This window comes from Camelus dromedarius, chromosome X (assembly GCF_036321535.1).
Source record: "Camelus dromedarius isolate mCamDro1 chromosome X, mCamDro1.pat, whole genome shotgun sequence".
Classification (NCBI taxonomy): domain Eukaryota; kingdom Metazoa; phylum Chordata; class Mammalia; order Artiodactyla; family Camelidae; genus Camelus; species Camelus dromedarius.
This window is the reverse complement of record NC_087472.1, coordinates 2137720-2149516: the sequence shown is the minus strand read 5'-3', so window position 1 is coordinate 2149516 and position 11797 is coordinate 2137720. Positions and strand designations below refer to the sequence as shown.

General features: G+C 47.5%; 1 protein-coding gene across 1 annotated transcript; it reads right to left on the bottom strand.

Moving 5' to 3' along the window:
* Positions 1-2779: 2779 nt before the first annotated feature.
* On the bottom strand, positions 2780-3778 carry LOC135320179 (melanoma-associated antigen 8-like). The gene has a single exon (XM_064482869.1). It carries the CDS (start codon positions 3776-3778, stop codon positions 2780-2782), a length of 999 nt encoding a protein of 332 aa, XP_064338939.1.
* Between the last annotated feature and the right edge of the window lie 8019 nt (positions 3779-11797).

The window sequence follows — 11797 nt, the reverse complement described above, 5'->3', positions numbered from 1 at the left end:
GCCCTGGCGCTGGGCACTTACACTTGGGTGCTCTCTCCCGGACCCCCACCCCCTCGCCCTATTTTTATTTGCCCTATGGGACTTAGGAGACCTTTCACCAACTTCCCGATGTGACTGCGGCTCCTAGACTATCCTAGGTGTGGGCTGTCCTGCTTTTCCGAGTGTCCCCACTGCTAACACCGAGCCCTCCAGAGAGGAGAGGCTCGGTGAACGTCTGCGGATGAACTGAGATGGTGAGCAGGGATCCTACTGATCCAGGTTGATTTTCTCCTACTTTCTTAACTAAGCCAGACAAATCCAGGTTATACACACATAATTATAATTTTATAGACTGACAGAAGAAAAGGGATAAGGAGCCAATAATTACCTATCGTTTACTTTTACTTCTCTCTTTCTTGACCCCACCGATTTTAGTGCTGATCACTCTCACATTTCCAAGTAAATTTCTATTCCGATGCGGTGTTACCTACTTTGGCATGACACAGTATGATGGAAACTTTCCCAATTTGTTTTACAAAATAGCAAAACTCAGTCTTGGGCTGCCTAAGTACCAGTACGTGTATAATCAATATCATTCACAAACTAAGATACTGAAGCTTATTTAATATTATTATTAATATACAGAAATCTGTTGCATCTTATACACTAACAAAGGAGTATCAGAAAGAGAAATTAAGGAAACAATCCCATTTACCATCACATCAAAGAGAATAAATAATCTAGTAATAAACCTAGCTAAGGAGACCAAAGACCTGTACTCCAATAACTACAAGACACTGATGCAAGAAGCTGAAGATGACACCAACAGATGGAAAGATATACCGTGTTCTTGGATTGGAAGAATCAGTGTTGTTGACCAAACAACCCAGTGACCATACTACCCAAGGCAATCTACAGATTCAAAGCAATCCCTGTCAAAATAACAATGGCATTTTTCTCAGAACCAGAACAAATAATTTAAAAAAGTGTCTGGAAAAAGAAAAGAACCCCAATAGCTAAAACAATCTTGGGAATGAAGAACAGAGCTGGAGAAATCATGCTCCCTGACATTGGACTATACTACAAAGCTGTAGTAATCAAAACAGTGCGGTTCTGGCCCCCAAACAGACACACAGATCAATGGAACAGGATAGAGAGGCGAGAAGTAAACCCACACACTTACCGTCAATTAATGTACGACAAAGGAAGCAAGGATATTGAATGGAGAAAAGACAGTCTCTTCAATAAGTGGCTCTGGGAAAACTGGACAGCTACCTGTCAAACAATGAACTTAGAACATTCTCTAACACCATATACAAAAATAAACTCAAAATAGATTAAAGATCTACATTTAAGACTGGATACTATAATACTCCTAGAGGAAAACATAGGCAGAACACTCTCTGACATAAATTACAGCAATAACTTTTTGGATCCATGTCCAAAAACAAAGGAAATAAAAGGAAAAATAAACAGCGGGGACCTAATTATACTTAAAAGCTTCTGCACAGCAAGGGAACCCACTGACTAAATTAAAACAACAACCTACTGAAGGGGAGAAAATATTTGCAAACGTTACAACTGACAAGGGAGCAATAACCACCATATATAAACAGCTCATACAATTCAACATCAAAAAAACAAATGACCCAACTAAAAACGGGCAGAACAACACAATAGACATTTGTCCAAAGAGGAAATGCAGGTGGCCAGCAGGCACGTGAAAAGATGCTCAGTATAATTAACCATCAGGGAAATGCAAATCAAAACCACAATGACATATCACCTTATACCTGTCAGAATGGCTACCTTCAAAAGGAACGCAAATAGCAAATGTTGGTGAAGATGTGGAGAGAAGGGATCCCTCCTACACTGTTGGTGGGGATGTAAATTGGTGTGACCACTCTGGAAAACAGTATGCCGTTTCTCAAAAAACTAAAACTAGAACTACCAAGTGACCCAGCAATTCCATTCCTGGGTATACATCTCAAAAAAAAAAAAAAACAAAAAAAAAACCAGATACTAATTTGAAAAGATACACGCACCCAATATTCATAGCAGCGTTATCTACAATTGCCAAGATGTGGAAGGAACCTAAATGTCCATCAGCAGATGAATGGACACACACACAGACACACACACACACACACACACACACACCCCGGAATACTACTCAGCCATAAAAAACAAAATTTTGCCATTTGCAGCAAGATGGATGGACTTGGAGGACATTATGCTAAGTGAAATAAATCAGACAGAGAAAGACAAATACTGTATGATATCAATTTATATGTGGACTCTAAAAAATACAACAAACTAGTGAGTATAACAAAGAAGAAGCAGGCTCATAGAGAACAAACTAGTGATTACCAGTGGGGAGGGGTGAGGGGCAAGGGGCAATACAGGGGTGAGGGAGTGGGAAGTACAAACTATTGGGTGTAAGGAAGGTTCAAGAATGTATTGCAGAACAAGGCGTATATAACCAATATTTTCTCATAACTGTAAATAAAATGTAATCTTTAAAAAGACTGTATAATAAAATAAAGTATATTGATATTTATTAAAACGAATAACATCTGAAACATCACTAAAGGAAATGAAGATGAACTTCCATATCATTGTAGAGAACAGGAGCCCAGAGATGCTGTACACCGTGTCCCCCCCACTGGCCCGGGCCCTCACTACTTAGGATGCTGACTCCTTGCTCCTCAGACACACAGTGAAGAGTCAGCCTCACTTCCTGCCCGGCAGGAGAAGCTGCCGGACAGGGGCCTAGAAGGAGCCCAGCTGCAAGTCTGGCTCAGGCCCCCTCTTCCTCATCACTCACTCGCTCTTCAGACAGGGACGGGAAAGAACTGGGACCCCTTCTATTGATCCTGAGGAAATGTTCCAGGACTTGCAGCTTGCTGGTCTCCGTGTAGGCCCGGGGACCCCACAGGAACTCGTGGCGAGCGGGATCGCTGTTGGCCACCTGCCGGTACTCCACGTACCCCTCCCGCACCCACACGTTGGTGATGAGCTCCCTGGGCTCCCCATAGATGAAGTGCTCCCTCCCAGCACACAGCCCCATCTTGCTAAGTGCTCCCCAGACTGCCTCCTCAGGAGCAAAGTCGCCCTCCAGGACAATCACACCCAGAAGTATCAGCAGGAGGCCAGTCTTGGGAATGCTCTGCCCATCGTCCTGCATGCCATCGTAGGTGAGGCCCAGGGTGGGGACCAGGACATACAAGTGCTCCCTGGGGTCCACCTCCTTCACATCCACCCCAAAGACCAGCTGCAGACACTCAGAGGCTTGGCTCAAGACCGCAGGGAAGTGGTCCCGGTCATCTCTGAGGACCGCATTCAGCATTTCCTCTTTTGAGGTCGGCTGCTTTGTGCGGTACTTGTGGAGCAGGAAGCCCATCAGGTCAACCATCATCAAATGTAATGCATCGTGGAGCCGGGACTCGGCATCTGCCGGGTCCTGCCCGGTGCTGGGCCCCTCCTCACCTTGGCTTCTGAGGCCATTGTCTTCCGACTGGCTCCAGGGAGGGGCTGCCACGGCTGTGGGAGAGGGGCAGACACCCTGAGGGCTCTGCGCGGGACTGGGTGTCCCAGAATCAGCCACCTCCTCGCCACTGCCCAGGAACAGGACTGAGTAGGAAGACGAGGAGGAGAAGGAGGAGGAGGAGGAGGAGGAGGAGGGAGACAACGGGGATGCGCCCTCCTCCTCCTCAACCCAAATGTCCTGCTCATCCTCGGAATCCTCAGCCTCTCTTGGGTCGTGAAAGTCGGCTTCAGTGTGGTGGAGGTCACGCATCTGAACGGGAGGCACGGTGAGTGGTGTCGGGCAGCTGAGAGCAGCGAGGGCAGGGGTGACAGATGGGGACCCACGGGCCTGGGGAAGAAAGGGAGTGTCAGTGGCCCGGGCTGAGAAACCCACCGTGGGGGGCTCTGACAAAGGCTACTTACAGGTCTCCTCTTCAGGGGTGCCCTCGGCCTCACAGGGGCTCTCCTCCTGGTGGACGGTCGTCTGTGAACCTGACGGGGGAAGTGAGGCGGCTCCTCAGGGTGCAGCCGGCACAGCCCGAGGTTCTGGGGGCAACACGGGGTGTGTGGAGTGGACGTTGGCCTCGCGGGGTCCCCTCTGTTCCGGGAGCCCCCGGGTACACACTCAGGGCCCACACCTCACCTTCAGTCCTGGCACTGCCAGCCTCCTGTGCTCTGTGACCCGAGAACACGTGTCTCAGACCTAGGCCTTCCCGGTGTCTGGAGCCCCTGGGAGAGAAAGGAGGGGAGACCTCGGATCTACACTGTGGCACAGCCCTGGACCCGCGTGCTGGCAGGAGGCCTGGGCTCTGGCAGGTTCCCACTCTTCTAGGGTGGGAGGTCCTGTCCGCGCTAACTCAGGGTCCTCACCGGGACTCCAAGCGGGACCTGGGATTCTGCTCTGCAACCACCTGAGGGCCCCATCCTGATAATAGGTCCCTGGTCTCTCTGAGCCCTGGATGCCGAAGTCAGGACACACCACGTGTGCTCATCCCGCATTGAGGCCTCCCAGGGCTGACAGCAGGGGCAGGATCGGTTGCGTCCCCTCTGTTCTGGGATCTCGGGTCCCTCACTCCTCCCTCGGGGTCACCTTGACTCCTGGCAGGACCTGGGATTCCCCTCTCAGCCCACCTGAGGCCCCGCCCGTCATACCAAGACCCCAGTCCCTCTGAGACCCGCATTTCAGGAACTGCTGCCCGAGGTCCTCCCGCCCCATGGCCTCCCAGGACTGACTCTGTTCTGGGGTCCAGGGTCCCTGAATGCAAACTCGCGGTTGTCACCTTCACTCCCAGGCGGCCCTGAGATTCTCTCCTCCGCAGACCTGAGGCCCCCTCCCTTTCACTATGTCTCCAGTCTGTCTGAGACTCGAATGCGGAAGTCAGGACAAACCACGTGGGCCTGTCGTCCCCTCGGGCCGCCGGACAGCTGAAAGCAAGGGTGACTCTCTGTGGGATGGCCACTTTTCTGGGTTCAGGGGCCCCTCCTTCCTGCTTGAGGGTCCTCACTTTGACTCAGGCGGCATGTAGCCTCCCCTTGGAGCCACCGAGGCCCCGCCCCTCATCCCATGACCCCAGTCCCTCTGAGACCCGGATGGCAGGAAACGCCGCAGGTGGTCACCCTGCCCCAAGGCCTCCAAGGTCCAACACTGTCCCGGGGTGCAAGATCCGTCCGTTCTCCCTCGGGGTCCTCACCTTGACTCAGGCAGCATGTGGTCTCCCCTCTGGCCACCCCAATCCCCGCCCCTCATCCCAGGACCCCAGTCCCTCTGAGACCCGGATGTCGGGAAATGCCACTGGTGGTCACCCTGCCCCTAGGCCTCCAAGGTCCAACACTGTTTTGGGGTCCAGGATCCCTCCGTTCTCCCTCGGGGTCCTCACTTTGACTCAGGCGGCATGTAGCCTCCCCTTGGAACCCCCGAAGCCCCGCCCCTCATCCCAGGACCCCACTCCCTCCGAGACCCGGATGGCAGGAAACGCCGCAGGTGGTCACCCTGCCCCTAGGCCTCCAAGGTCCAACAGTGTCTTGGGGTCCAGGATCCCTCCGTTCTCCCTCGGGGTCCTCACTTTGACTCAGGCGGCATGTAGCCTCCCCTTGGAGCCCCCGAAGCCCCGCCCCTCATCCCAGGACCCCAGTCCCTCCGAGACCCGGATGGCGGGAAATGCCGCCGGTGCTTATTCCGACCTATGGCCTCCCAGGACCGACTGTGTTTTGGGGTCCAGGGTCCCTCACTGCTCGCTCGCGGTCGTCACCTTCACTCCCAGTGGGACCTGGGATTCTCTCCTCTGCAGATCTGAGGGTCCCCCCCTCATCTCACACGAAGTCCCCGGTCTCTGTGAGACCAGGGTGCCGCAGTCACGACACAACACGGGGGCCTGTCCTGCCCTCGGGCCTCCGGACAGCTGATAGCAAGGGCCCCTTTCTGTGGGATGGCCTCTTTTCCGGGTTCGGGGTCCCCTCAGTTTTCCCTCAGGGTCGTCACTTAGGCGTCGTGTCGTCTAGCCTCTGGCCACCCGAGGCCCCGCCCCTCATCGCAGGACCCCCGTCCCTCGGAGACCCGGGTGTGAGGAAGTCAGGGCCCCACGAGTGCTCATCCCACCCAGGCCCTCCCAGGGCTGACAGCAGGGGCGGGGATCTGTGGGGCCCATGCTGTCCTCCGTCAGGGTCCTCACCTTGAGCCCCGGCGGGTCCTGGGACGCCCCCTTGTTGAGCCGAGCCCACACCTTCACACCAAGGCCCTCACTGCCCAGAGACCCCCAGGGGCGTCTGTGGACTCACAGCAGGCCACCAAGCCCAGGGCTTCCCAGGACTGTGGACGCCAGGCGCTGAGATGGATTCCCTGGGGTTCCCTCAGCCTTCCCTCTGCTCCTCACCTGGGCTCCAGGCTGGGCCTGGGCCCCTCCCTCTGCCCACCTCAGTTTGCTCCCCTTGGACCCAGGCCCCTCCACAGCCAGGACCCCCGAGAGGGAAGCGGGGGTGGGGGTTGGGGCACTGATCCCCGCAACCCTGCCTGCGGTCTCCCAGGGCTGACAGCAGAACCGACCTGGATTCCCTGCAACCCGAGTCCCTCCACACGGTTCTACCTTGACTCCTGGCAGCGCTGGGCTCCTTCCCTGTGCAGACCTGAAGCCGGCCTCCCTCACCCAGGCCCTCACCTCTCTCACCCCCCAGGGAGGGGTCATCATTGTCTGTCACATCCGGACCCCGTGCCCGGCTGTCTCCCAGGGCTGTCGGGAGGGTCCGGAGGTGGATTCCAGGCGACCTCAGTCTCCTGTGTACTCACCTTGACTCTTGACAAGACCTGGGAGCCGCCCTGAGTCCACCGGAGACTTAGCCCCTGATACCAACCCTTTGACTCTCCGAGTTTGCAGAGGAGGTGGGGGCGGGGTTGTGCTCAGCCTCATAGCCCCTCCCGGGGTCCCCCAGGATTCGTCCTCGGGGCCTAGTTTCATTCGCAGGGACCCTCCGTCCTGGGGTGGTTGGACCCTCTGTCCTCACCCAGGATAGTCCTCACCCACCCTTCTCAGACAGAGGCTGCAGTCCCAGCAAAGATCCTGGAGGGCAGCTGCCAGCCCGTGTCCGTGACCGTCGGGGAGCAGATTGCAACACACATTGTGTCGGGGGCTCCTGGCCAGCCAGCCTGACTTCGGAGACGGTCTGTTCTGCCAGGTTTCTTCTCTACCTGGAGGAAGCTGAGCAGTGGGATTTGGGGAGGCCCTGCTGTTTTGAGTTTATCTAACTTTACATTGTCTAGCGCAATAGTTTTTGTTTTCTGAACCCTTATTTCTAGTAAACAATACATTTTATATCTCTCCCAAGCCTATTTTTAGAATATATATTTGTGTATGTGTGTGTATATATAGGTAATTTCATGAAAGAATACCTGCCCTTACTGTCTGTGGGTCCCTCGTCATTCTATTTTTCATCCATTCTGTACATTCTCTAATAATTTTTGGCTGACCTGTCCTCACCCACTAAAGGTAGTTTCAGATGGCTGTAGATAGCACAGATTCCAGAATCGTATGCCTCAGTCAGCACCATCTTTCCTGCTGTCTGATATTTCCCCAGGGCTACTGGCATGTGTGGTGTGAGAGCCTGGCTCAGATGTGTGCGGTGAAGCAGGAAAGAAGCTGAAGCATTTCCCCTACCCGTCCTGCCATCTGCATCTGTGCAGCCCACAGCAACCCCCCACTTCCCTGCTGCTCCCCGCTCCCCCACCACAAACACAAGAACCAGCTCCCCACAGTCAGCAGTCTCCCCTAGGGCTTTCTCATGCTTTGTTGTTTAGATTTTGTTGTTGGTTTTTCCCCCCTGCTTTTTCCTATAGTTTTCCAGGTTTAATTTGGGGAGCAGAAGTCAGCAGTCTGAGCTTGACTGTCATCTTGGTAGCTACAGAGAAGGCACTAAATCTGTATATCACTTAAGCAGAACTGGTGTATTCTGGTCCCCATCGATGAGTATGATACACTGCTCCATTTATTTGGGACTTCTGCTACCTGAATCCATCAGTAAACTTGCATAGTTTACTTGTATTCTGATATGTATTTATATAGCTATATAAAACTATGTAGCCATATATTATCTGGATCCTATATATATATATAATACACGTTATTATACATCGTTATACAATTTTATGTATAGTTACATGGATCTTGCTCGTTTTCATCAGGCTGCTTCATAGGTAATTTTTGGATCTTGTTGCTGTTTTGAATGAGGTATTTTCTGTTACATGTTCTAATTAGTTAGTATTAGTTGTGTGACAGAACTCTGTATTTTGCTATAATGATCTTCCTTACACTAGGTGAAGTCTCATTCACTTGAGTATCCAATGTGCCTACTGCTTTGAGTTTTTAAAATAGATGACCAGATTGTTAGCCAACACTGTCTCTTTTCAATATTTATACATCTTATTCATGTGACATCCACAGCTCTGGCTTTGTGTTCCAGTACAGTTGTGAATGGTAGAAGTGAGAATATTTATCTCTGTGTAGTTCTTGACTAACGGGAATGCTTCTAATAGTTCACATGTAAGTATGTGTTTATTGTCTATTTTAGGAAATGGAAGTTCTTTCTCATCTTAGTTTGAACTCGTCCTGAATTCCTTTAAAAGACTTTCTTAACCCATTGATGTGATCAAATTTTTAAAAATTTCCTCTGACCTGTTAGGAATTACCATTGAAGATATTTTCAAATATTAAATCATATTTTCATTCCTCAGACACAGACTGTTGGTTTAATTCACTGACTTGTTGAATGTGCTATTTATTTAGGATATTTGCTGTTTGAATGAACTTGGCGCATGCATTCTTCTTGTGGCATGCTCACATCTAGTTTTTTTAAATTATTTTTATTGAAGTACAGTCAGTTACAATATGTCAATTTCTGATGTACAGCATAATGCCCCAGTCATGCATATATATGCATATGTATATATACACACACACATATATATTTTTGAATGATAGCTAGCCTGGGAGAAAGAGTTGAATAATTGTGCGTCTTTTCACGTGTTTGGAAGAGTTGGCATAAGATGGTGATGAGTGTGCCCTGACCATTTGGTAGAACTGGTCTCCAAAAAGTACCTGTCCTGGAACATTTGATGGTGACTTGAGCTTTAAATACAGTTTCAGTTTGTATTTTGGGGTTAAGGTTTTCTATTACTGTATGGGTAACTTGGTCACTTTTTTTCCTAAAGAGTGATGACTTAGGATTTCAAGTTTAATTACATGATAGTTATAAGGAAATGTTTTCTTACAGAAAGATTAAAACATATACAATAGTAGAGAGAATACAAAATAAACCCAATATACCTATCACTGAGCATGAAAAACCTTAAATACGTGGCAACCTGGCTCCAGTTATTTCCCCACCTAGCCCACATCTCAGTCTCTGGAATAATGGGACACAGACCCAAGACATCACATCATTTTATGTCTAAATATTTCAATATGCATTTCTAAAAGATAAGGACTTCTTTTTAATAAACCATAAACCCAATACAATTACCACTTCAAAAAATTAAATGTCATTCATATCATCAGATGTCCAGTTTTTTTCACATTTACCTGAGAGCCTTATACGTTTTCAGAAACTTGAATTGGTGTCCAAATATGGTCCACACCTTGTGGTTATTCATTATGTTCCTCAAGTCTTAAAAATCTGTGAATTCCTTTCACGTCACGTCTTTTTCCTTAAATTTTTTTTGGTAGGGGAAAAAACAGGTCTCGTGTTCTGTCCAGTACCTCATAGTGCAGATCTTAGTGAAAGTAACATTTCGGTGCCCTTTAACATGTCTTCCAGCCTCTTGTATTTCGTTAAAGTAGTGATTATAGGTATAAGCTTGATCGGACTGAGGTGCTGTGTGTTTGTTTTATTGTTGCTGTTTTACAAGACCACTGCATAGGTGATGCTGTGTACTTCCAGTAGGAGGGACAATAGTGTCTGGTTGTCTCTCTCTGTGCTGATGCTGGCAGTCATTGATGATCATCACCTTTACCCACAAATCCATTATGGCGTTGCTGAATGGCAATGCTCTCATTCTCTCTTTCTTTCTTGCTTTGTTTATTAGCTGAAAAACTTCTGTATGTAGAAACTTTTCCTTGACCACATCCACCATTTGGTTATACTGAGGGAAAGGTATCACATATTTGTAGTGTTTGCTTACAATATTTAAATCTCCTCTGCATTTGTATTTTGTACAATTTATTTAACTTATATTGTTTGCTTTTTTCATTAATAATTGGGCATATTTGCAAAAAAAATTCTACTTCATGAGTATTTTGAAAGAACTGGCTTTTGTTATTCAGCTCTACTGTTTTCCATTTCACTATTTCTGCATTTATATTCATTATTTCTTACCTTCTAATTCTATGTATTTCCCTCTGAGTATCACTTGGGCTGTATCACACAGATGGTTTTATATAGCTTTGTATGTATTGCTTAAGTTTGTGACAAGTTGAAGCTATCACTATTATTTAGTTATTAGACTTTTTTCAACATACGTACAAAAACTAAAGTGAGTTAAATTATTATTTTTATTTATTCATTTATTTATTTTTATTAAGGCATTGCTTAAACAGAAATTTTAGGTTCACATCAAAATTAAGAGGAAAGTACGGAGGTTTCCCATGTAGCCCCAGCTCCCACACACGCATAGCCTTCCCCAATATCAACATCCCACACCAGAGTGGTACATTTGCTACAACTGATCAACCTATACTGAAACCTCATAAAGAGTCAAAGGTAATGGTTGACATTCAGGTTCACTCTGATGTTGTATATTCTGTGGGTTTGGGCAAATGTATGACATGTACCCATCATTATTGTATCACACAGAGCACTTTCACTGCCCTAAAAGTTCTCTCTGCTCAGCCTATTCATCTGCCCCCCAACCCTGCCTCAACTCCCGACAGCACTGATTTTTTTTTTCCCAAAGACTCCATAGTTTTAGCTTTTCCAAAATGTCATATAATTGGAATCATACAGTATGTAGCCTCTTCAGATTGGCTTCTTTTACTTAATAATATGCATGGAAGTTTCCTCCATGTCACTTCATGGCTCAGTGGCTCATTTCTTTTCAGTCCTGAATAATATTCTATTGACTGGATGTACCACAGTTTATGTATGCGTTCACTCACTAAAGAACATCTTTGTTACTTCCAAGTTTGGGCAATTATGAATAAGGCCACAATAACCATCCATTTGCAGATTTTTGTGATTTTAGTCTTCAGCTCCTTTGGGTAAATGCAAAGACTGTGATTGTTGGGTTGTATTGTAGGAGTATGTGTAGTTTTGTAGGAAACCTTCCAAACACTTTGGAAGACAATGTTGAGTCATGTTATCCATAGATGTAGAATATTTCTCCATTTAGCTTTTTGAGTTTGTTCATCAGAGCTTTGTAGCTTCCTATATATATCATGTGTATATTTTGTTAGATTTATACCCAAGTATTTCATTTTTTATAGAGTGCTAATGTAAATTGCATTGTGTCTTAATTTTAAATTTTACTTGTTTATTGTTGTTATCTAAGGGAATTGTTTACATTTGTATATTAACTTTGTAACCTACAACCTTCTTATAATTGCTTACTAGTTCCAGGAGTTTTTAAATTGTTGATTCTTTCATATTATCTACATAGACAAACGTGTCTTCTATGAATAAAGACAATTTTATTTCTTTCTTCCCAGTCTTTATACCTTTTATTTCCTTTTCTAGTCTTATTACATTAGCCAGAACTTCCATACTATGTTTTCAAGGAGTCTTGAGAGGGAACATCCTTCCTTTGTTCCTG

What these genes read in the sequence shown, in the direction of transcription:
- LOC135320179 (XM_064482869.1), bottom strand. Translation starts at nt 3,778, where the DNA reads ATGCGTGACCTCCACCACACTGAAGCCGACTTTCACGACCCAAGAGAG.